This window comes from Glycine soja, chromosome 1 (assembly GCF_004193775.1).
Source record: "Glycine soja cultivar W05 chromosome 1, ASM419377v2, whole genome shotgun sequence".
Lineage (NCBI taxonomy): Eukaryota > Viridiplantae > Streptophyta > Magnoliopsida > Fabales > Fabaceae > Glycine > Glycine soja.
The window spans coordinates 32,962,562-32,989,949 of record NC_041002.1 but is presented as its reverse complement, the minus strand read 5'-3'; the positions used below and the strand labels follow the sequence as shown (position 1 = coordinate 32,989,949).

At 32.4% G+C, this 27,388-nt stretch overlaps 1 protein-coding gene and 1 long non-coding RNA gene across 10 annotated transcripts; both read right to left on the bottom strand.

The window, feature by feature from the left end:
- Positions 1-837: 837 nt before the first annotated feature.
- Positions 838-7,446, bottom strand: LOC114414845 (probable protein S-acyltransferase 16). Its single transcript, XM_028379286.1, has 7 exons — positions 6,960-7,446; positions 3,862-3,954; positions 3,680-3,781; positions 3,271-3,351; positions 3,083-3,181; positions 2,898-2,993; positions 838-1,496 (listed from the first exon to the last, which is right to left on the bottom strand). The coding sequence occupies exons 1-7, from the start codon at positions 7,254-7,256 to the stop codon at positions 1,383-1,385; spliced, it is 882 nt and encodes a 293-aa protein (XP_028235087.1). The 5' UTR covers positions 7,257-7,446; the 3' UTR covers positions 838-1,382.
- A 13,327-nt stretch (positions 7,447-20,773) lies between these two features.
- Positions 20,774-27,010, bottom strand: LOC114414817. 9 transcript variants are annotated; one of them, XR_003667275.1, is made up of 14 exons: positions 26,571-27,010; positions 26,316-26,423; positions 26,162-26,246; positions 25,904-26,078; positions 25,112-25,692; positions 24,969-25,028; positions 24,733-24,842; positions 24,002-24,073; positions 23,727-23,836; positions 23,357-23,426; positions 22,556-22,742; positions 22,426-22,473; positions 21,866-22,004; positions 20,774-21,157 (listed from the first exon to the last, which is right to left on the bottom strand). It is a non-coding gene; the product is annotated as an uncharacterized LOC114414817 (long non-coding RNA). The 9 variants fall into 9 exon arrangements; XR_003667274.1 differs by lacking the exon at positions 21,866-22,004 and having other exon boundaries at positions 25,112-25,184; positions 25,557-25,692; positions 26,571-27,006; XR_003667278.1 differs by lacking the exon at positions 21,866-22,004 and having other exon boundaries at positions 24,002-24,068.
- Positions 27,011-27,388: the final 378 nt, after the last annotated feature.

Genomic DNA, 27,388 nt, shown 5'->3' with positions numbered 1-27,388 from the left:
TTTTATTCTTGACCAACTTTTGAGAAAAAATAATTTTTAAATATAAATAATAGAATTAAATGACATTGAGTAACTTTTTTAATTAACACTTAGTTGATTTTTTTGGAAGGAGTAATATGAAGAAAAATCAGCAACATGTGTAGCAGGGAAGTATTTCTATGAAGAAAAAGCATTTTTATCCTTTCCTCAGCTCACGTATCATTTGCCACGTTGCCTAATGCCACAATAGAACTGCTTATGCTAAAATTTATTTTCACATACGCCCGTGGCATTACCTCCACCATCAAAATCAACCTTGTTCTTAAGGTTTAAGTTAGGATAAGTTTGTTGGATCCCGTGGATACCCTCTTATGTTACTTGGGTTTGATTAAGGCCTTTCTACAGTATTAACACTTGTGAACAAGCTCTGAGAATCTTGAACTATGGTTCTGTTTTGAACGACCGATTACGGTTGTAATAGTGCAGCAGTATTAAGAAGAAACCCATTTAGAGTGTTAACATTTAATCTAACACAGATTGAGTTATTATTGTTTCTTTAACAGTAACGACAGAATTCATTGTTTTGAATACTAAACCTAACAATGTCGAACAACAATGACAATACCACTAACAATGATAGAATTTAATGTTTTGAATACTAAACCTAACAATGACTATAGAACCAACATGTGCTAAGAAGGTTGTCTTACACCAGGTTGTATTCTTTGATACACCTGTTGTAACGACCGCTTAAGGATTAAATCCATTGCATATCCGCCCCATGTGGTACAAACAAGCTGACATAAGTTACAAAGAAAAAATGTATACCTATCAATAAACAAAAAAATGTATAATACATTTAAATAAAAAAATGGATAATACAATTATTATTTCATCCAAGATACAGAAAATACAGTTCTAGAATACAAAAGTACAACTTTTCACATAGGTTAAGCAATCCCTAGAGGACACTTCCTTGATGAGCCGGTTTCAGAATTTCTATTTGTACATTAGGTTTATCAGCAGAACTCTACAGCTGTAACCCCACATCATCCAAACCCTAACAAGACCGGAAGAAGGGGAAAGCAAGAAAGAAAACCTATTCTGTGCCTAACAAATGGGCAAAATGAGGAAAAGAAGGCAGATAAAAAGTGACTTTTATCAATATCCACATGGGCATACACATTATGTAGTCAATTTCTTCAGGTATATGCAGCAAACAGCTCGTGATCACCTACACTTCAGCAATTTTGGGTGATTGACATTAAAAAATCATATACTTTGGATTGTGGACTAGAGATAGCAGATTACCAGTCATTCAGCATTGTCATCACTCAACCATTCTTACAAAGGTTAAATATGAATAACATTGCAAATGACCACAGCAAAGCAATGTCAAAATCTCATTTGGACGTCGAAGCACCTTTTGGGAGATCATAGATGGTGCGATACCTAAGTCCAGAACCTATATGGTTTGCAGTAGGCCACAGCCAGCTAAGGATATTCGGTCCCAAAACCTGCAGCAATTAAACAGAAACTCAATCCCGTACTTAATAGATACAGCTTCTAATTTTGTTTCAATGAAAAAAGAAAACATAATGACACAGGAAGAGAGGTGGCAGTGGGAGCATTGCGAATTTCATTAATTGATGAATAATTCACCCATGAAGACAATCAAACAAATTTATTCACCAATAAACACAAATGTATCATCTATCATCTTCACCTTTGATTAGAGCATTAGAGTATTAGTAAATCTAATATATAGTTCCACATTATCAGTTAAAGTTGTCTAAACTTCAATAACCCTGAACCTTAAATGGTATTGAAATTAGTTGGTAACAAAAAGTGGCCACAATTGCAATTAACATATCAGTTGCAGAAACATCGAAAACCGCAATGTTGCAACTGCAATTGCAGTTGACGAATGCAATTTAAAACACTATGATACACAATCTTCATGACTCTTCACCAAACCGCCTAAGATTTAGGGAAAATAGGTCATTAGGATTGTTTTATAGCTTCAATAACCAAAAGGTCAAGATTTTGATCATTACTGCCACTATTCTTCTATTAAAAAGATAAATTTCAGCATATGGTAAGAATGGAGCTGTGTATTTGCACTGTCGTTGAAGCATAGCCTGGGTCCATCATTACAATACTTATTTAAATGTAACAAGTGGGACAACAAAAACAACTTATGAACCATTTAGTCAAGTTGACTTTGGTGACAAACCAAAGAATAATTCTATGTTGTTAGCGGAGATTGATAACCTGAAATCCATAAATTGACCCCACACACAAAAAGAAAGAGATTATATATTTCAAAAAAACAATATATTAGGTAACAACTGTTAGGAAGAAAAAAAATACTTCAACCCGTAATGAATTCTGGATATGAATGCTAGAATTTTGGATGTATATAAAAATAGCTTAGCTTCCTTAACAGCTAACACTATATAAGGCAAAATTTAAAGAATACATTTCTTATTAACCCAAAAGAAATAAATAGGGATAAGTAAATGTAAATACTAAATATCATACCACATGTTTCTTTATCCCAATCAAAAAAACATAGTACACAAGATTATTGTGACATATACAGTTAAAATTCTGTCATATTTCAAAATGTGGAAGGAAACAAGTGTCAATTATTGCCATATTTCAACCCTAGCCCATAATGGCTTGGAGGTAATCAGTAAAACATTACCATAATTCAATGGTTCAACTTATTTTAAAGAAATAGTTGCTTCACCAGCTTTTTGTAGAGATTTTAAACATGCTATAAATCCATCTCATGATGAAGCAAGTGGAGAAAGAAAAATGAACAAAATGGAAGAACACAGGAAGGTGGGAAGAAAACAAGGGAAGACATTAAAAAAAAAAACGGATGCTGCATTGTAGTCTTCCATTCTTACAGATGTCAAATTCTCATATGGGCCAAGGTCATATGGATGTTTATAGATACTCCCACCTTTCTCTGCAAGCCACAAAGCTCTCACTCCTTCATGATACTGCTAGTACAATAGCTTAATTTAGAAAGCTGATATCAATCTGGTCAAATAAACTAACAGTTTTGAACTAAATCCTAATAAGTAATAACCTCTATCGTCGTCTTGTTATGTAGCATGAGATAGATATGCCAACCTAAAAGCACACATAATGCTATCGATAAGGGGACCAGCAAGAGCCCAGAAACAACCTTCAAAAATAAAGAAAAAATCATTAAAAAACAAATTGTTGTTGAGTTTGCTTATGCAAAACATGCAGTCATTTTTCAGCAAAACTTACATATACAGTTCGGAATGAGCTTCTTCTATTTTTCTCTTCATCCTGCACACCATCAGAAGCGAGACTACCCACAAGTAAGACCTACAAAGTTAAGCAATATATAAAACAAAGAAAGGTCGTCAGCACAATCAGAACCATCAAATCTAGCACCCTGCTATGATAAATACAGAAAGAAAGAAAAATTAAATCAACAGAATTCATTCATGAAAATACAGCTTATACATGTTTGGATTTAGAGAAACAATTGCTTCTTTGGAAGATTTTTAAGAGAGCTTTTGAAAAAAGAGAAAAGAAAAAGAAAAAAAAAAGGTGACTATTTCTAAAACAGAATCAGTCTCCAAACATGCACTGCCAGGGAAATCACAATAAAAAATAAATCATGCTGATAATGAAAAAGATTCAAACATACCAGGGAGTAGATGCAGGCAATTACAGCATACAAGACAAAAATGAAGAATACTTTATAGTTCGCATGACCGACGCAGTTATTTATCCAAATGCAATGATGATCCTTACAACCAAGAGACAACAGATTATCATTATCACGAAAATCCTAGATAAACCTTGATTGATAATTTAGATCATGCATACCATTCGTAGAACACATCTTTTACAAACCCGACAATGATGTGCACGAGGAGGCTTATAGTGAGAACACTTTTGGCAATATCGCAAATCTCCACCCTGCTGGCAGACCCAAAAAAACATTACTTGAAAGTTAATTTCCATTATGCTTGATATTAACATAAACCAAACATTTATGGGAATATTTTGCGGATCTTCTACATCCTTTTTGTGCCAAGTGATTAATTCAAATAAATTGTTAAATAAAAGAAGCCATCTCAGTATAATATGACATACAACAATTTGAGCATACAGATCCACTTCAGAACCCAGAAGAACGTAACTTCAAGAACCCTACAATTTCCATATACAGTTCAGAAATGCATTGATCATAGAAGAGAAGAGAGACAGGATGACCACAACTCAACAAGGCTAACCCAAATACCAAAGCATATACCCACATAAAAAACAGTAGAATTCTATGGCTACATCAACAAAGGAAACAAGTGGTCTTTTAATCAGGCATAGCATGGTAGCAAAACTATCAACTTATGAATCCAGAAGACTCCTTTTCTAATTTCAAAAGTTTAGAGAAAGTAATCTGAAAAAAGGCCATTAAGAAACTTGCACATAATCAGGATTAGGTTATTAAACTGAGGTTGTGATTGCATTGCAACTGTTGCTTGCAGGTTGATGGGAGTCAATTGTGACTGATGTGGTCCACAACCTTATCTTAAAGTGGTGTGGCTGCATCTAGGCATGGCAATTCTCCCCGTAACCGGGGGATCGCGGGGACTGTCCCATTCGGGGCCCTGCGGTCGGGAAAAATTTCCTGCAAGGACGGGGATGGGAATGAAAAACCCCCCGCAGCTAATTCGGGGACAGGGATGGGGATTTTGCTCCCCGTCCCGCAGGGTCCCCATATCTCCGCGTATATAGAATTTTACTTATATACCCTCATAACTTATAATATGTATAACATAAATATAAGGGTTAATATAGTATTTTACTAGTAAAAAAAATACAAAATAAAATTATCATATATATAAGTAATATCTCACAAGTCACAAAGACACAAACATTACCCAAACCCTAAAACGCCACATCAAACATTCAGACTTCGTTCCTTGACTTTCTTCTTCACCTTTGTTCCTTCTTCACTGCTTCACCTTCGTTCCTTCTCCACTTCTTCACCTACTTGAATTAAATCTTAAATTTATTATTGTAGAAAAATTGAGATAAAACAAAAAAATTGTATTTTTTTATAATTTTTTACATTTTTTAATGTAAAACGGGTTCCCTGCAGGGAGCCGGGGAACGGGGATGGGGCAAAAAATATCCCCACCACCGAGAGCGGGGACAGGGAGCAAGATAAGGTTCGGGGATGGGGACAGGGAGCAATGTGCGGGTGCCATGCCTAGCTGCATCATGTGATGTGGGTGTATATTTTAAATTCTAGACCAGGATAATTGTATAACACGAATTCAACAACCCAAGAGATGAGAGCCCCAAACTACTCAGGCTAAAGATAAATAGAACCAGAAGTTTCAAACTCTGATATAAGTATAGGTATCAAAACGCAAGTGAAATGTTAATGACTGAAATGAACAAAATAAGCTTCACAGACAAAGGTTAAAACCAGCAGAAACCCTTCTCATCTCAGACTATCAAACTTTTGGCTTTAACACCAGAGAAGCAGCAAAGCAGAGAAAACTAAAAGAAACTTGGTTCAAATTAGCCAGACATAAATTCACCTTCAAACCTACAACTTTATCTGAGTGTATGCTAATTTGATTCGTTCCACCCAAGTATATCAAACTACAAGTTTTGAGGTTAATCAACACAATTCCCTATCTTAAGAGTTAAGACCTAAGATGGTAAACCTTAGAAGTTTGAAAAATATACTAATGGGATTCTGATTAATAGCAAAAGACATTCTCATTCAAAAGATGACATGTATGTTATAGTCTACTACTCTACTTTAAAATGAATAAGGTTTCGACATGCTATATCCTACAAAAGCAAGCATATTTTCTAAAGACAATGCAACAGTGTATATACAGTATACAAGACAATGAACAAGCATCAAGGCTTAAGCATTTATCCTCTTTGAAATTAAATCCAAAAAGGAAAAAATAAATATATAAATATTATAGCCTGCTAAACAGTATATATCAGTTTATAAGAAAAAGACTACAAAATTTACTTCCAAGCCAATCCAATCATCTTGAAATCCATTTTGATTCCATCTTAACAGTCACAGCTGATTAGGAATATTCATTTATTGTAGACATCAACAAACCATCACAATTGCACTGGTAAGCTTCTTCAAACAGAAAACATTACTACAACAACACAAAACCAACCTTTGTTGCACTACAAACACAGCTATGAGTACATTGAGGTTCACAAAAACCTTGCACTTTCGATCCATAACAACCAAAATGTATCCTCTATCACATAATCCATCCCCTTATCCACCACATCCAACAAAACCCTCTCGAAACACAACAGAAGCAACAGTTTTGGAAAAGCATTCAACTCTCCAACTAAAAAAACAAGGCTTTATATCCCACTAGGTCTGAGGTCGGCTATATAGATCATATGACATCATTCGGCTCGATTAAATATCAAAGTTTCAAAGATGTTATTTACTATGAGATCCCTCTGGACCACTCCCTCCAATGTCCTTTTTGGTCTCCCTTTCGAGAGTATAAACCATACAATCTACTCTACTCACGGTACCTCCCGTGGCCTTCATTGTAGGTGTCCAAACTCTCCAACCAAAAACGAATGTCCAAAAACCCTAGTCTTGTAACAGCACCAAACACCACCAGGTCTAAATGCTTCAGAACGAAACGACATTAAAACAGCACAAACTGCGAAATGCCACTATTTCCGCTACCCCCCAGATCACGAAACGACAAAACAATATAAACCCTTACGAAATCAAGCTAAGTTTCAAATGCAAGAGGATCCATTCAAACAATTCAAGCTCCTAAAAACACAGCAGAAAAACAAACATCCAACACACAAAACAAAAGCAAGAAATGAACGACAAACGAAACCCCCACACGCAAAAGCTTTCTTTTTCTTTATTTTTTTTAAATAAAAGACAGAACGACCTTGCGTTTGATCTCGTGGATGGGGCTCTCGGCGTCTTCGACGTCGGGCATGTAGGTGGCTGGGACCCGACCCGGATCCGTGGAGATGGCAGCGCGGTAGGTGAGGGCGCAGGCGGCGGCGAGGGCGGAGAACACGGCGGCGTTCATGATCCCCGGTGAGGAGAAGAGGCCGAGCCAGCGGTCGATAAAGACGAACACGGTGGACACGTAAATGTAGGCGATGGCCAGAACAACGACGCTCACGGCGAGCGAGAGCGTCGTCGCCGTCGAGGACTTCGCTTTAACTGCGGCGGCCATGGGTAGTGGTGTAGGAGGCGCCGCCGGCGTTGCCGAATCGACGGCGTCTCCGGAAATGCGAGCTTTGAATTAAAAGATTGGTTTGGTTTGGTGATGATTATGATATGATGACGGACGACGCTGAATTTCGGAGGGTTCTTTAGAAAAACCCAGACGCTGCCGTTGGCTTTAATATATACACAGAAGCATAACTTCGGTGGTGTTAATTAAATTTGGAGTATGGTTCTTAACTATTTTTAATTAAAAATTAATGTGAATTGGTTTTCAACTAAAATTTGTAAATTGTAGTACTTTTACACCGTAAATAAGTATTTTCTTATATTAGTAAACCAAAGGTGGTTTGTATTAACAAATTTTCTATTCATTTTGCCAGTATTTTTAGAATTAAGTTGTCATGCAATGTGAATTAATAAAATTCTTTAAAATAAATAGAGCCTATGGAAAAGAAAGTCAAACATATTTACTTCATAATGACTTAGAATAGAATATTATAATAATTAATCATATCAATTAATTTTGTTTGACCAATGATAAAGGTGGTAAATCCTATGTTTTAGAAGATGGATTCGGTTTAACATAATTGGTATCATTAATTATCTTAGTATTCTAAGTGATTATCATAATAAGCGCATTTGAATCTCTTTTCCATAAACTAATTATTTTAATCTTAAGGCATTTGTATTAACAAACTTTTTATTCATTTTTACTGTATTTTGAGAATTAAGTTGTCATGTTATATGAATTAATAAAATTCTTTAAAACAAATGTAACTTATGAAAAAGAGAGTGAATCATGATTAGTTGGTAATGACAAAATATTATAATAATTAATGATACTAATTATTATGTTGGTAAAATTGTAAATTTGGTCTCCTTAATTGTTTTAAAAGTTGATTTTGCTCTCCCTATGATTTAATCTACGAATTTAGTTCTCCGGTATTTTACAATCTCGTTATTTCAGTCTTCAATTCCGAAATTGGACGTTAACCGTCATGTGCCAATTGAAGGTTGACGTTAATTAAGTATGTGAAATTAACGTCTAATAAAATCACGACACATGGTGGTCAAGGTAAGTAATTAACCGTCAACGTTCAATTTCGAGATTAGAGACTGAAATAACGGAATTGCAAAAAATTGGGAGACTAAATTCGTGAATTAAACTATAAAATGACCAAAATCAAATTTTGAGACAAATAGGAAAAATTTGTAATTTCATCATTTATGTTTGACTAATGGTAAAAGTGACAAATCCTACCAGGCGAATTTGGTTAAACATAATTAATTGATATCATTATTATCATAGTATTCTAAGTTATTACCATATGTGTTTAAATCTCTTTTTGATAAATTGCTCTCTTTCTTATTATTTATAAGACATAATTGACTAAATAACACTTATTAAGAAAAATAATTAATTTAGACATTAGCATTAAATTTACCTTTAACTAAAATATTTATCATATTTTGTCCTTAATATTAATGGAAGCATATACATATTTTTCAATCTCCATAGGAGATATAAAATTACAATTCAAAGTAGCATTTAATTAAGATTAAAATAAATAAGGATATTTTAATAAGAAAATAGTTAATTCACAGGATAGATAAAATGAAGTTTTATACAAGTAAACACATAAAATAATTAATTCACATAATACTTGTTTTGAGATGCTAATTTATAAGTTGTTGTGCTTTAGTAATTGTATGTGTTTGACTTATCTAACCCTCTTTACCCCAACTATGTTATTAACAAGTAAAATGCATTGTGAAAATGAATGAATAAGTGGTTTTTTTTTTTGAAAACTTTATTCATGGTCAAAGATATCACATATTGTACTAATTCCATGTCTCGTACATAATTAACAAAAATCAAATAATGAAATCTTAATTATACATAAGTTTGTAAATATCATTTGGCTCTCTAAGGGCAATATTAAATCCAAATTAAATTTATTACAAAAGGTTTATAATATAAATATGAATGTAAAGAAACAGCCTTAAAAATTAGCTTTCGATGTCACACTTAATCAAAGTTTACAATCTAACCAGAACATAATATATAACTATACACAAATAAGGCTTATGCCTTTACAATAACACCAACATCATTGACTCTCACCTTCAAAGTAGTGCTCTATCCAAACACAAACATAAGGGAGTGAGTTACATCTCACTACACACTCATGGCATGAAAATGAAGGTCAAGTAGAAACACACATAACCATACATGACATTCATTCATTCCATGACATGAAAGTCGATTCATATAAAAAGCACAAATGCAATGTAATGATTAGCTAAATTGTACTTTAAATGCGTGTGATGCCAATCAAAACATTTGTGAAATAGACTTAGGAGGACATGTAGTTGACAAATCCACACAATCTGACACTAACACTCTTGACCAAGATGAGATTGCTAATGACACACTAGGGTTATCAAGCATTGCAAGAATACTCTAACCCATGGGATTAACATAAACCACACAAAGATTCCAAACCAGATAACACTCCAAGGCTAAAACTCCACATGAACTCATTCATGGTTAGACCAGTTAAGCTTAAGAGCAACTTTCGAGAAAAGTTAACATGTTCATGATGCATGGTCACATAGGATGCATACGATTTTACTTAACATATCACTTGGAGAATCATATCCCACATGGGCTAGGTTTCCTTAACATTTTTTATAAACCACTTTCAGAGTGATATTTTGTGAGTTTTTGTGTGATTTTGCACGTATTTTATTGACTAAACTCATGTTTGAACACTAGTTTTGTATTGCAGTAAGTACAACTACTTAATCGAATGAAAGAGTTGGAAATTATATGATTTTATGAAGATTTGAAGACTCTGCACTTGATCACGGTCGTCGTAAGCAACACGACCACAATAAGATGATAACAACCCTCCAGAACAACATCAACATCAACATTGAGGGTTGTGGTAAATTCATCATGGTCATGGTCAACCATGAGGGCCATGGTAAATTCACCACGATCGGGTTAAATTCATAAGGGTTGTGGTCAACCATGAGGGTGTTGGATCAAGTGGCCTCGGAATTATTAAGAAAGGGGGTTGAATTAATTATTAATGAACCTTTACTAATTAAAAATTTATCCTTCTTAATGTTACTAAAATCAATTAGGATTTTACTATAATGTTAAGAAAGTAAAGAACAAAAATAGAAACTTAACCAAAAGTAAAAACGATAATTAAAGTGCACAGCGGAAATTAAAGAGTGTAGGGAAGAAGAAGACAAACACAAGAGTTTTATACTAGTTCGGCAACAACCCGTGCCTACATCCAATCCCCAAGCGACCTACGGTCATTGAGATTTCTTTTCAACCTTGTAAAAACCTTTACAAGCAAAGATCCACAAGGGATGTACCCTCCCTTGTTCTCTTTGAACAACCAAGTGAATGTACCCTCCACTTGAACTGATCCACAAGAGATGTATCTTCTCTTGTTCTCAGTTACAACAACCCAAGTAGATGTACCCTCTACTTGTACCACAAAGGATGTACCCTCCAATGTGTTAAGACAAAGTTCTCAGGCGGTTAGTTCTTTGAAACTTTGTGAAGGGGAAAAAAAGATATCTCAGGCGGTTAGTCCTTTGAAATCTTTTGTTTATGGGAAAGAGAAGAATCAAAAGAATTCTCAGACTGTGTCGTTTTGAATTCTTTGACAAGGGAGAAGGGAGACACAAAAGAATTCAGGTGGTTAGTCCTTCGTTCTTTTGGAAAAGGGAGAAGAGAGACATAAAAAAAATTCAGGCGGTTAGTCCTTGGTGAATTCTTTTTGGCAAAGGGAGAAGAGAATAAAAAAGATGGATAACACACTTTTGTTTTCTATGAAAGAAGAAAGTTTGGAAACCAGAAAACTTAGAAAGTTTTTGGCAAAGGAAGAAGAAGAAAATATCAAAAGGTTATCAAAAAGTTGTGTGTAAAAGTTGTAATCATTGTTATTGAAATGCAAGTCAAGGTCTTGCTTTTACAGACTCTTCATTTTTGGTCAAGAAAACCATTAGAAGAGTTATAACCTTTAGAAAAACCTGAAAACCATTGGAAGAGTTATATCTCTTGATTTTTATTCAAAACTTGTCACTGGTAATCAATTACCAAAACCATGTAATCGATTACACAAAGCTTTTTATGAAAGGATATGACTCTTCACAATTGATTTTGAATTCCAACGTTTAGATACATTGGTAATCGATTACCAATATCTTGTAATCGATTACACCATTTTGAAATCAATTGGAACGTTGCAAATTTAGTTAAAAGCTCTTGAAATCAAATTCTATCATTGGTAATCGATTACAAGAAACTGGTAATCAATTACCAGAGAGTAAAAACTCTGATAACTTAGAAAATTTTGAGAAAAACTCTTTTGAAAAACAAAATTGTGCTATGTTTGTTTTTTGAAAAATCTTTTCAATACTTCCCTTGTGAAGTCTTCTTGATTTCTTTTCTTGAATCTTGAATTCATATTCTCTTGAATCTTGAAATCAAACTTCTCTTGATTCTTGAAAATTGTTTACTCAATCTTGAAATCATTCTCTTGGGCTTTTTGTCATCATCTTTGTTATCATCAAAACTACTTGAATCAACTTGATTCATCATCATGAAGCTTGCTTCTACAGAGGGTCACAGTCAATCCATAATGGCTCAGAGCTTCAATGTCACTTTCGACCACAGCCATGGTGGATTTACCACGGTCGTAATGCGCCTTTTTAGACTAATATCTTTAGAAAGTTATATATAGGTCTATAGACTTTGTAAAAACAATATTTTGTTCACTTTATCTTTTCACAAATTTAAGAAAACCTTGAAGGTTTCTGAGAGTTGAAGAGTGTGGGCAACACCACTAGATCAGATCGTGATCATTGTTCCTGCCTATTGGTATGTCTATGTTTATCTTGTATAGGATTGCAAATTTTGCTTTGATCATGAGCGGCTAGTCCCCCTAATTCAGGGGTTATGATGCAACTGTCCATTTGTACCCTTCTCCTTGTTCTTAATGAAATTCCTCATTGTTTTATGTTAATTAATTATCTTCCTTATTTTACTATTTATTTGGAATCAATCATTCTAATACTCAATCAATTGTATAGTAGTGATCATCTATATGTAACTGGTATATCTAGGCAAAGAATGTTTTACACCAAATTTATGGTAATTCTGGAGGCATATTCTATTCCAGAGTAACTATTCCGGAAAATGATTTTCATATTTTGGAATAGATATTTTGGAGTAAGTTATTTTGGATCCTTATAGACTTTTGGAATATGATTTTTTATATTCTTCAATAACTATTCTTGAATTGTACAAGGATAAAAAAATCTTATTCCAAAATATCTATTCCAGAATATGAAAATCATATTTCGAAATAACTATTCCAGAATAGGATGACAAACTTCACGACACCTTTTCAGTTCTTTAACTATTAACTTGTTCTCATGTTCACTTATTCACTTAGATTTGTCTTTGAAGTAGGGAGAAGGAGTGTCCTTATTCATTTAGATATACCTTGGTGTTGATGTCAACGTCCGCATCGGAGAAGAAGTGGTGGTTGTCAAGGAAGTTGATTTGCAAGGAGGTCTTGACGCCTAATAGAGTGTATGAACTCAAAGAATGATGTGACAAGGATGCGCTCGTGGTAGCATCGACCTTACAGGTAATGTGCGTCAGCACTCTACTAGGTGAGAAGCGAAGGTCAACGAGGGCAAAAGGGCAAGAAAGGGGGCTAAGATCCTGTCTCCATTGGCACTGTCGTGGGTTCAAAGTTGTGGTGCAACGAAAGGGATGTGCTGCCCTGAATCACAAAGGAGAGGGAAGAGGTGGGTTAAGGACAAATTTGTCCACTCACTTTTACTATGTGGTTTGGAAGCAAAAATGGAAGTGCAGGAAGTAACTGCCAAAAAGTTCTTTCTATTCCCAATTTAGATGAGCTCGCTAAGCAAAATCTGTAGATTATAAATATGTTCTTCAACGTGAAAAACATGATTTTTAACTCTTTTTCTCTCTAAATTCCCACCCAGGCCCTAACACCTCCTCCTCCACCACCCACAACCACTAGTGGCCACCACGAGCCACTGTTGCTTGCCGTCGAACCACCTCACGGAGAAGAACATTTTTGTCAGACTGAAATCCTTAGAATCCACTTCAAGGATTCAGTGGAGAACAATCCCTCATTCCTTTCTTTCATAGATTCTTTGAGGTAATATTGACTTCTAAGCCTTTTTCCTAGTTAGTTTGAGCTTCTCTTAGTGTCTCTTGTGTTTTGGGTATTGTAATAGGGTGTTTTTACACTTCCTTTGAAAAACCCTTGAAAATGAGACATTGTAAAAGTTATCTTTTTACAAAATTGATGTTATTTTTGTGACCTTTGTTAAACCCCGGTTACATTGGTCTGATTGGAATTTCAAAATGACGTATATTTTTAGTAGAATCCGAAACACCCCTTAACCCTTTATGTTTTGACAGGGGCAATTGACTCTGAATGTTGTTATTAACCTTGTTTTTGAAATCTATACTAAATTTCATTCGATTTGGTATATAGAATGTTGCATTTGGACCGACGAACGTGAACGAGAGAGGTCTCTGAGCGATGCAAAAAGGAACTGACAAAGAGCCCATGATAGGTGAGAGGAGTTTATTATAATTTACGGCTTTTGATACCATAGTCGGGGTCAGGAAACCTAACTATGGGGATGTATGCATGTTCCCGTTGCATGTTGATTTTCAAGAAAAATAATGTTTTTGACTAATGGGATGCGATACGTCTGTTATTGATAAATGACATTATAGTTTTTATTAGACTTGTGTTGTCTAAAGACCTGGAGAGTGTGAATCTCAAGCATGAACTATATATGTATATATATGCGGAATGTGATTTATTGATGATATTAACTGATATGATGTGATGTTGATGTTTATGATAATGTCGATAGAGAATGATGTTGTTATTGAAGATGATATTGATAGAGACGACGTGGGTGTTTATGATAATATTGATATGAAATGATGTTGTTATTGATGATTATGTTGATATGAGATAATGTTGTTGTTGTTGATAATGTCATTGAGATGAGATGATATTGATGTTGAGAATGACATTGAGATGAGATATTGTTGATGTTGAAAAGTCATTGTGATGATGTGTGATGTGTGTGTACATGGGGGGTGCAGTGACCATGATGAATATCCCTGGTACGGAAATAAAGTGGTTAAAAATTTTTAAGCATCTCTAGAGGGAGATGGCTTAGAATCTTTAATAATCGATGGTCAGTGCATTGATGATGCTCATGTTTCATACTTCATATTGCATAAAAATAGTATAAACTTTGTCAGTAAGTACTTGTAGTTTCTTACAAGGGGGAATACTTGTACTTGGGGGCATGTCACTCGGTTTGAAACTCCCTTGAGACTTAGGCTGATCACCATGGGAGGGGGGAGTTACTTGTGCATGACAGGGTGACTTCGACACTTGCAGCCTAGTTGTCCTAAGTGAGAGTGTCGTGTGGACACGTTTAGGTTGTTTCTTGACGAATGGTACCACATTACATTTGAGAGTTGAGGATAAGTGCATGCATCATACTGAGCATGATTTGATTGGAATTATGGATGGATGATGATTACTTGTCGAGTGTATGTTAGACTAATGGATGTTTGCGTATGATTATGGTATTTGTTAATGTTTTCTTACTAATCATGGTTATTTGATTTTTTGTGTTAATTTATTTTATAATAAACTCACCCTTGCAATTTTTGTAGCGTGTGGTTGGTACCTATGATGATCATGAACCTTCACTCGTGGGAGCAAACGGATATCAGTAGAGTACGCGAAGTGAAATTCTTTTGTGGAGTCGCCAAGCCGACGTGCTGAAGTTGGAATTATTTTGGGAGAGAGTTGTGTTTTGTTAATCAACTCCTGTGCAGCTGGTTCTATAATTTTTTTTAATTGAGGATGTAAATCACAAATTTAATTATATGTATGAACTAATTTACTTTCCGTTATGTGAATAATGTGTACTGAGTTAATATATATATATATATATATATATATATATATTCCTTTAAGTAATTGTGCGTTGTTTAGTGAATGTACATCACAAAAAAAATTTACTCTCATTTTTCATAAGCAAATTAGTAGAGTTTTCATTTAAAAATTGAAATTTACGTGGTTTAGAGTGGTGATATCGTAGCGACGAGGCGGGCCGTTGCAAGAGTGATAGTGTCGGGTTACCCATTGTGTGGCAATTCATCGATTGCATGGATTCTCCAACTACATTCACAAAGTATTTTCAAAATGGTATTACATGTATGTGAATCATCCTACATGTGTGTCTATGTGTTGGGATATTTGAAGTGGATGTTGTGTGTTTTTGTGATACAATATTTATAATATATCCTTTTTGTTCATGTCTTCTTTGAGTATTAAATGTTTGTGAGATATATCTCACTTCCCATTTGTGTGTCTTGTGTTTGGGCTGAATGTCACCCTTGTAGGTGAGATTCCATGAGGTCATGATGATAATGTTGGAGGAGAGACTTAGGCCTCTGTTTATTGTCTTTTATTTTTAGTTTACTTTGGGACCATAAAACTCTTACGGGTTATGACATGAGGGATTGATTTATTGTTTTATGCTATTTAAAAAAAAACTAAAATAGTGATTTTTATTTATTAAGTTTGATTATGTTTTAAGGAATTGTAAGGCCAAATTTGAGCCAATATTGTTTTATTGACAATTTTAGTATTTATTTGAGTTGAAATTATTTGAGTTACGTATGTGATAACCTTTATCGTATGATTACAAAAATTTTAAATTTATTGTTTTATTTCAAAACAATTTTTTATTTAATTATTAGATACACAGTGAATTAGTATCACAACCACCACCATTACCACCAACACGACTGACATTATTATCACCACCACCAATGCCACCAACATCGTCACTACCATTGACACAATCACTACCACCTCTGTCACCATCACCACTATCGTTGTGGATACTATTGACATTGCTACCATTATCACTACCAATATATATATCGTCATCGCTGTTAACACCAACATCATTACCATTATCGTCATTCTCACACAAAAGTATTCTTAAACTAATTTTAATATTATATGAAACTTTCAAAATAAATTTATTTTATAATCAATCATATTTTAAAACTGATTTTAATATTTTTTTAAAGCTAAAACTAAAAAATTATTATTATTTTAAAAAAATTAAACTCAAACTTAAAAACACCCAAAAGAGGGCCTTAATAATCAACCGACTCGTGCCAAAGAAGTGTGGAATTGGGAGAGCATGGTCTTGTGTCTTATCCATCCATATCAAGTGTTTTGCAATCGCATGTGAAATTCGCCATGTGTTCTTACTTCTTACACACATCTCTAAATAATTTATTGTTTCACTTTTAAATAATAATTTTCTTACCTCCTTTCGATACGTGCGAGATAGACATTGGGAAATGAGATCAGATAATTAAATACTACCTCATTCTAATCTCATTCTAATATCTTTTAATGTTTTATCTTTCTATTATTTTCTTAAAAGCACAAAATGTTTTAAAGTTTTAAAATTTTAAAATTTAATTAATGTACTTTTTTCAAAGACAAATACTAATAAGTATTGTTAGAAGAATTAAAAGATTTTTTTATTGGGATGCATAAAATTATGTTGTTAATAACTCTTTTTACATTTTTCTATGATTTTTACAATAAATATTTTTTATTTTAGTTCTTTAACCAATGGTCTAATGATACTAATTTGCAAGAACTTTTTTTAAATGTATCTTTATTTAATACCCATTACGGGTGGTGTAAGTATTAAAGATCCAAGTATTAAATAAGGTCATCTTAGTCTAAATATATATAGCAATTTTTAGTTTCATTTAATATTTCTTAATCTATCAATAATAATCTTAAATATTAAAAGATATGATAATGATGTAATAGTAAATAATAGGAGTGTGACAAGTTGTAAAAAAAAATCATAAAAAGTATGAGAAAATAGAGTATTTATTGACAATATAAATTAGTTTTATATCATTATTTAATCACAACTATCATGTATGATAAATTTGTTGGCTTTTATGATAACTATTTTGAATGTCATATACATAGTAATTTGTGTTTAGATAACAACATAAAATTATTTTATACTACATAGTAATTTGTGTTTAGATAACAATATAAAATTATTTTATACTACATAGTAATTTGTGTTTATTTTATACTATCCCTGCATGATCATTAAACTAGAAAAATAGACATTAATTATACTTACCTTTTTATAAATAAAAAAAGCTCAATTAATTTTGTTGTAAAATCTATTAAATTTTTTTAATCAATGTATGGTTCTAATATGATATTTGTTTTAGTTTTCCATAATTTATACAATGACATTTAGATTCATAAATTCAAAGCTAAACTCATATTCTTAACCAAAAGCAAGATGGAGTCTCACAAATAATGAGAAGACGAATAAAGATAAGATGAGAGTGACAAAAATAATAATAATAATGGGCACTTGGGGATTGGGTTTCCCTGTCTTATCCTGCCCCACTCCTTTTTTTATTCATATAAAATGGAGAAATTTTTTAAAATTGGATTGAATCTATTACAACATGTTAAATTGAAATTCTTGGATTTCATTTAATTTTATAGCTTAAAGAAATACTGACACCTTGTTTATCAAGGTTGAAATTCTAAATTCTTAACAACAAATTAAGTAAAAATTGTTTGTTCTCATTTATTTTTTGAGCTCAACATGAAATTAAGTAAAAATTATACACAATTATAAGGAAAACAATAATTCCTTGCATAAAACAAATATTAATCCATTAAAATTGATAATAGGAACCAAAATATTTATTATATCAAGATAGCAATGGGGTGGGGGTGGGCGGGGACCAGCATACCCGATCCCATCCCTGAATCCGACTTTCTCAATCAGAGAAAATGCAAACCCAACTCCAGTCAGCTCGATTTTCCCATCAAAGTTGGGGTGGATCTAGGTCGGTCCTTGCGAGGATGGGTACACTTGTCATGTGTAAAATAAATAATATATTCGTTAAAGAAATTAAGGATATCAATTGGTTCTATCTGTAAACATGCGTTGGTTGTAAGATATGGGCTATGTTCGATAAGCCATTTCAGTTGGTTTCTAATTTTTTTTTACTAGCTAAAAAAATTGTTTGAGTACTCGGTAAACAAGCTTTTTTAGTAGCTTCAATACATTAATAAATTGTACTCGATAAACACTAATTGGAGTAGTATTTTTTAAAATAGCTTCTACTTTTTATATTTTCTTTCATTTGTATCTTCAATACATTTATTCAATTTCCTTATTACCTTTTTAAGTAAATAATGATTTTATTATTTTTCTGTCATTTTACATTTTTTATTTATTTCAACAGCTAATTTTATTGAACACTTATAATTTAATAAGTTAGTTTTTCTACTTTCAACTTTTAGCTATCAACTAACTTTTCAGCTAATTTTTTTTAATTTATGTAATGCAAATATGCTATTTAACTGGAAATCAATTGAAATCACTTAAGTAAATTTATATTTTTGGTAAATCAATTTTTGGATTAATTTTTGTAGTACATATATTATTTAATGTAGACAAGTCAATTGAAATCAGTTAAGTAAATATATAATTTGGTAAATCAATTTTATTGTTAAAATCTACCATGGAATCAATTGACTTTTTCACATTTGAAAATGATTTTGTAATCTTGATTGTAATTGTTATATTGTGGTTAAAATGATTTGAAAAAGATTTTTCAAATGTATAATTTAATTTAGTACGAGGAGGCTTTCGAGTTGCAGCGGTTAATATGACACTTAATGACCATGACTATCAAACTCTCGAATTAACTCGCTAACTCTTACGAGTTTATGAGTCCACTTGTCCTCTGCGAGTTAACTCTTGAGTAAACTCTTTTTTAGTAGACTCTAGGAAAACTCTATAAAATTTAAGTAAACTCAGTAGACTCTTAAGTTTACCACCGAGTCAACGAGTTAGCAAGTTAAAAAAATTAGACCAAAATGTAAGTCATTTTTTTTATTGTTTTCTCTCTGTGAACCTTTTTTCTCTAATAACATCAAACCCTCCATGAGAATGATCTACCATTACTATAACATCTGCAAGTTATTATCTAATAGTGATGTATTATTACTAGACTTGGTTAAGTAAATATTCTAAACTTTATGATTTACTATTTTGCTTTATTATATTATTGAAATGTTTAATTAGTATGTTATTTATAGATATTTAGTTATTATTTTTATATGAAATAGAGTCTTACGAGTCTACGAGTTGAGTCACGAGTCGAGTCTATGAAACTCTCATAAGTCTGCGTAAACTCTTGAGTTTGATAACCTTGGATATGACTAATAGATGTTTCATTATCTTTTCTTTGTCTTTAATTTTAAAAAAGTTACCAAGGAAAAGAAAAAGATATAACATGATCTAATATATTTTTTTATTACGGATTACATTAATTTATAATTACAATGATGATAGTAATTATACTTGTACTATTTTAAGTGGACAAGCCTCCTTATTCGGTGTCGGTCAAGTAGACAATTCGATCTTAAAAAATTTGAATAGATTTAATTAAGGTAAAAGGAAAAATTTTGTCTTTACTAAAAAGATAGAGATATCTTCTAAAATTAAATGTTATCTATTATTAGAGAAAATATTAAATAAAATCATATATTTTCCTACTTTACATTGCCGTAGAAGGGAAATTAAGATTTTATTATCTAATTTCACTTCTATAAAAGAGAATCATCAAGATTTAGGTAAACTAACTCTTAAACCAACATATATTGATACATGTATATTTCTATACCGCTAACTTGAGTGTCAAAATAAGTACACCCACCACCATAAGTTGAGAACCACATGGAGGATTGTTGCCCTAAGAAGATTCTACTAAGATCCAATAACAATGTACAATACTATATTTTTTATATTAGATATTTTTTAATTGATTCAATTAATTATTAGAATAATTTAATAAATAAACAGTATTAAGATAATATATTAATCTTGACTAAGCTATCAAATAGTTTTACTTTAGAATTAAATAGTAATTTTTACATAATTAATGGATTGTCTAAAATTAACATTATCTGCCTATCTATCAAAAAGGAAAATAGTACGTTTTTGGTTCAATCACCTTCTATGCTATTATACCTGTGTGGATGTCACACGGGTAAGCAACAAAATTAGATGTATAATATAATTATATATTTAATTATAATGGTGTAAAACTTATCAAATGAAAACCAAAACTAATATGATTGAAATATATAATATATTTTATAAAATAACACTGTCTATTTAGCTTCGATGATATTCATGGTTATTCATGTTTTAAAATTTTATAAACAATGAAATACATATTTAATTTTATTGAGATTATTGTTGTTAGATAAGTTGTTAGTATATTATTTACAAAATATTAAACTACAAAGAAAAAATCTAAAACTGCTAACATATTGAAATGCATTCATGATAAATATATTGAAAAAGAATTGCAAGACTAATTTGGAGCATCAACTTAGCAATGTCATATGATAAATAATTTACTAAACTACGATCAGTGCCTTTTCTACTTACTTTGAAAATATTTGTACTCTTTCGAGGCTGCTTAAACTGGTTTATGCTCCGCCGGAAGCTGTATCGTTGCGATGGAGATTTCTCAACTGTTGTTATGAACTTCTTGAGATGCCTGATGTACTCAGGAAAGAGCTCCAAATCACAGTGGTTACCTCCTTTGAGCCACAATGGTTCATACTTCTCTTTACATAGACCCCAGAGTTGCTTGCCAAGGGAGCAATCTACAACTTCATCTGAAGTACCCTACAAAGTAACATAAGGAACTAAATGACATGCACCGGGCCAGTTATAGTAAAATTTTAAAAGGAATTGTCATTATGTATTAATTTGGACTAATTTTGAACTTTAAATGCTTTGACCACCCTAATTACATCAACACATTCCAAAATCTTACACTGGAATTAGTGAATTGACCTTAGCAAATCCATTTAGGTTGAAGAGCATAGTATACAAATATGGTAATAAAAGAAAGGTGAGGAGTCTGAAGGTATGTCATTCACACAAGGAATTATGAAATGGTCTGAAATATGTCCAATGCTCTAATCATCAGAATTGAGAAATCATATATACAAGAAGGTTCCCTAAAAGGATGACACTGCCTGTATGACAAGCATAAGCACAGTCTCACTAATGTCTGATGAAGCATCCTTTTAAACCATGGAGAAGTAAATATGTATAGCAAGGTCCGAAGAAGAGTACAAAATCATGACTGCAATCTTGGTTTTAAAATTCAAAGTCATGTTTTTCATAAAAACCAAATAGTTTCAATAGTGGCTCAATGCATGAGGCAACCACTACAAGTTTTTTTAGGCACAACCTATGATTTGCTAATTGTGACTTGTGATGTTGTTTCAGCGACAAGAACCTGATGTAGATTGGATTGTCAGATTATTTTCACTAAAAGGAGTTTATTTATTGGTTGCGAGGCAGTTTATTTATCAAGGGAGTAACCTGCCAAGAAAAACACTCTTAGATAGTTCCAAGTCATTGTCCTTGTTGCATAGCTCACCCTCTCCAATTAAACTCTTGACTTGAATACATTTATCTATCTAGAGTAGTTTGGTGACATGCTGATCACGAGGTTCACAGCCTGAAGAGCCAATCATAGGAGAAGACTTACAAAATATCAATCATTCAATAATTAAGTACATTATCCATATAGAAGTAAATTATAATTGCGTTATCCTTCTTTCACATTTCTGAACAACATAAAAAAGGTGCTTGAGATACTGATTTTTTTTCTGAACATTTTGTTCTAAACATTAAAATGAAAAATACTTTTAAATATCCAAAGTCTAGAACTATTAAAAAATCAATATAAGGAAAAATAGACTAAGGGTGTCAAGAAAAAATAAAGGAAGATAAAAAAAAAAAGATGCCACTAAGATATCCTAGATAGAAAATAATGGAAAATACGCCACAAGAATACAACTAACCCTGAAGCTAAGCCTATACAACTAAATTACAGATGCAATTATATAACACAAGAAATATCACTAAAGCAAACTTACATGAATTATGAGAATTGGAAAATTAACTTGCGGAATCTTGTCAATGTTCTGCATATCAACACAAAGCAGCATCTTATTAGATTAATAAATTCACATATATGATAAGAAATAAAAACAACATATATACTACCTTGTATCTAAGATGTGCTTTACTAGATACACGACCCTTAAGCCAGAAAGTATAGGATAGTGCAGAACAACAACTATTAATTGAGGCAACCTAGCTGCATGATCCAAAGATGGGCCACTGCCAACAGATTGTCCATAAAGGATTATGTCTTCATGCTTGGCACCATAACTCTCTTCTAGACAACAACCTAGGGAAATTAATGAGGATAGTTGGTATTTTTTATTAAGTATATAGAGTTTATACTATACATCATGGATAAAAAAAATCTAATATACTCTTCTTTTTATATTTGCATAAAAAGATAAAGATGATAGTGTTGATGTTATACTTATGCTGAATAGTATACATAAATCCAATTATGCAACCTGACATCACAAAACTTAGACTGAAAATTTTGATAGCAGGTTCTCTGTTGGTAACAAATGCCATAGTTGGAATAGAAAGAAAGAAAACCTTAAATAAGATATTTGATGTTTACCTCTAGAATTAGAATTCAGACATTTACAACAGCAAGAGCAAATAAAAATATAAAAGAGCTTTCAAGCAAAGTTAAAAATTATGAATGTTTTTTAAAATATATGAACTAGATGATCACTTATAGTTCATTGTACCATGTGATAAGAAAAGACTTGTCTATAAAAGAGCTTTCAAGCAATAAGTTAAAAAGTATGCATACTTTTTTTATTGGTGGGATTATAAGTTTTCATATCATCCACAAGCTTTCTCAAACCTATTAGATTAAGTTTATAATTCACAAATGTTGTTTATTCAATGAAGAATGTAAAAGTAAGAATAATCTACCTGTGGTTGACAGTTCCTTAATTGATTTATTGAAAAACAATTGTCCCTATTTAGGCTTGGAAGATGAAACCTGAGATGATTCAAAATGAAAGAAAGAAACAGGTGCAATAAGAGCAGAAGCTTTTAATGCTTAGTTTATCCTTAGGTTCAACGTGATAGATATACTATTCACCTTCTCTAGACAAATTTTCTTTGTATTCAACACCATACCTTTTCGGTTTCAGTAAAAGAAGTTGCAACCATTTCATTGCATTATTATTATTATTATTATTATTATTATTATTATTATTATTATTATTATTATCTTTGGGCTTTAGATTTTCATACCATAAGGCATTACCAAGGAAGTAAATACGAAAGAAAAGATTACCTCATATCCAGTGTGATCAGTTATGAACTGGACCCAACCATGCCATTCAGTTGGAACCTGGGAGGCATTATATCTTGTCTTCTCTGCATATTCAACCCACCTATGCCTTCCTGCCAAATATTAAGAAAATCATGACATTTAATAAAGCTACTATAGACCTCTCTTTTTCTTGAATATGTTCTTGTAGATCATGTATTTGTTTCATTAAATTCTTATCTTTCATACACCCAACAAAAAAAGAAGAAAAAAAAAAGAAAGGGATCAAGAAGCTCAACTACATGACATAGGAGGATCCTTCTGCAAATCTTTGAGCTCCTTCAAGATGCGTTTCAAAAGCCATACCTAAGCTTTAAAAGGACACATGAACCTAGATTGATCAATGTTCTACTCAAGAGTAATACCATCATTTATTTATTATTGAAATGATGAAATCACATTCTTGAAATAACAACATAGACAAGTATCATACTAATTCTACCTTTGTTTGTATCCTGAAAATAATTGACTCATTCTATTTTGTGATCATTAGGGACAAAAACTTTCCTCATAACTATGTCTCAGATCCTAAGTCCAATTTTATTCTCCATTTTTGTTATTGTTAATCTTGGTGCATCCTTTTTGACAATATATTTGAAATAATAGGTACCAAAACAATGTAAACAAAAAGAGTACTTGTGAAACCGGACACACAAATAGAAACAAAATATAAAGCATGAGAGAAAATGTATATGAAAAATAATCTAGAATTTTGAATGTCTCAATATAATTTTTTCTTAGCCTATATTGTTCACTTTGATATGGTGTTAATGATGTTAATCTTTGCATTCATTTCCTCTTTTCTATTTTCTTTCGGGGTGTAAGGCTAAAGTATAAGGCAATCAATGAAATTTCATGGATGTTAGGATCTCTATGACCTATAAATGAGATGGAATACTAATAGTTCATTTATAGGCATCTTAGATACAAGTATTGAACAATAACAGGAGTAAGTACACCTATGGCTTACCCATTTATTTGGTTCGTTGTTGTATTCCTAGTAAAGATAACCAACAAACCAGCAAACGTATTATTTCCTATCCATCTCTTTTGGCCATCAAGGATCCAACCACCTCCCATCTGATAATTTCAATGCAAAGAAGGAATACATTATTGAATATTGGAACAACTGACATAGTGAAACATGTATGATTAAAAAGACTGAGTCAAATACAACTAGTAGATAAGATGCATAAGGCACTAAACCTTTGTTGTTGTGGTCTTTAGAGCATTGGCATCATTTCCATAGTCAAGTTTAGTAAAAGCCTAATAAAAATAAAAAACCTCTTTTAAGATTGGTACTTAAGCAAAATGATATATATCATTCAAATCCAAGGAAGGTAATTTACCCAACATGCTATAGCTTTCATTTGAGCCAAAGAAGGCAAATACTTTTGCTTCCGAGCTTCAGCCCACACAATGCTATACTTGATGGTCAATCAAAGACATTAAATTTCAGGAAATATGAATAACTAATAGCAAAAAGGTTAGCATTCACATATTTATTAATAACAAAGAAAAGATATTACCAATAGTGAGCATTGTCAATGAACAATGAACCAAATAGAAAATGATAAGCAATGAACCAATAATTTTTGCATTCTGAGTATTTTCCAATTTCTGTCTTTTTATACGACTATAAGCAAGAAAGAGAAGAGAAACATGCCTCAATCATTATAGGAGCATAAACAACATAGATCCAATATGGAAAAAAAAAAACAAAGAATTCCAGAAACAACAAATGATCAAATATGAAACAAATAAAAAAAAATTAGATACTATTAATAATTAAACCTCCTCAAAATTACGTTCATAGACACAAGCCTCCTGAACATCTCTGACTGCAGCCTGTTCAACAATGTTCCCCACCAAAAACCCATGCTCATACTTAGTAATATGAGACAAATCATACGTTCATTTTGTAGTATATCTGTTATCAAATGATCAGAGAATTCACAGTCAAATGCTACTTCATTTCCCTTGAAGAAGAGGAACGGGAAGAAGGGTGGGAATTACAATCATACATTATCCACTTGCTACAAAATATATGTCAAAAACCTGTTTGACAGGTATAATTAACTTAAAGAGATCAAATAAAAATATGAGATAGAAATGGATATCAAAGATAAGTTGTAAACAACCTTGGTCACTCCAAGGATTGTAGTGTAGACTGATTGATCATTACTTGAAACAGATTGCAGTGCCTCATAGAATCATAAACAGTTGAAAGAGGAATGTCCTTGTCAGTGGAATCAAGCAAACCCACTGCAACAGAAATGAATGTGGGTTCCTTAAGGAGTTGGTGGTATCTCTTAACTGCAAAAAATGCCCCATCAAACATATCAAAGACAGCAAAAAACAATTTCAAAAAGGAGAAATGAAAGTTGACAATCGTATACCTAAATTTTAAAGAAAAAGGATGTGCTTCTGGACTATAAGAAATATTTACTTTGACAACAATGATCCCAGCTTGAGAATACTTGCCTAGTAGTTGATAAGTTAATACAAAATGAGTAGAAAAATGCAGGAAATTAGAAGGCAAAAAATACAAACCATAGCAAGAAATTTGCAACATCTTCATCATTGGCATCTCGCATGGCAGCAAAAAAATATTCACATGTCACATCTTGGCCATCATGTCTTAAAATAAAGATCCATGCCCTGAAATCCAAAGAGTTTATAAGATTTGAATCCTAAATTAAGAAGAAATTAAAAAAGCAGGCTCAAGTCTAAAGCATAAATTTATTAAACTAAACCAATGAAACATAATGATAGAGTTTCTGCATAAAAAGCATGAAACAAATCAACCTGAGAGGAGAGAAGCTTTGAGATAATCATTGCTGTTGTTGTTGCCATGAGAGTTGCAAGAGTTGGATCTGCGGCAGGAGGAATCACAGGAAATGAGGAAGGATCTGCGGTGATGGGACCAGAGCACTGAGAGGTGGAGGGGCAAGAAGTCAACGGCGATGGAGCTCGGAACAGAGCGAGGTCAACATGCAGTTGGAATGTAGACGCAAAAATCCACTGAGCTTGGAATAGAAACGCTAAAATAATATTTGGTTGGAATTTTTTGTTAAACCCGTGCAGAAGCTGCCTAGCTCGGTGACCTGACCTCATAGGTCTGGATGTGCAGAGCTAGGTACCTCAATGAGTGATTTTTTAAATTGAAATTTAAAAAATGCCGGGAAATGGGAAAAAAGAAAGTAGAAGTAGAGCTGAAGCACGGGTTGGATAAGAGAAGATTTATTGCAAAAAATTTGCTGAGCGGACACATACACCAACAAGTAGTTGCTTTATTACTAAAGATTAGATCCTCATTATTTTTTAGCTGTTGATGAAAATTAAGTCCGCTAACTTGACGTAAATCAATTGCTGAATATATATTAAGTCCGTTAATTTGAGGTAAATCAACTATACAATGGTAATTCTTAGCTGAACAGTAACAATTTTTTTTTATATTAAATATATTACTGGGCAATAAAAATTAAGATCAATTCCAAATTAATGTTATATTATTGCGGTTTAGCAATAATTGTAAATTAACTAGGAACTAATTTATCTTACAAATATATCATTTAATGAGAAATAAACATATTTAATTTAAATTTGAATTTGATTTATATTCG

Bases quoted from the DNA above. Each gene is read 5' to 3' on its own strand.
- LOC114414845 (XM_028379286.1), bottom strand. From the start codon at position 7,256: ATGGCCGCCGCAGTTAAAGCGAAGTCCTCGACGGCGACGACGCTCTCG. The intron at 3,352-3,679 runs GTATGTTTGAAT...TTAACTTTGTAG, and splicing joins TTGCCTGCATCTACTCCCTG to GTCTTACTTGTGGGTAGTCT. The intron at 2,994-3,082 runs GTTATTACTTAT...TTGTACTAGCAG, and splicing joins ATAACAAGACGACGATAGAG to TATCATGAAGGAGTGAGAGC.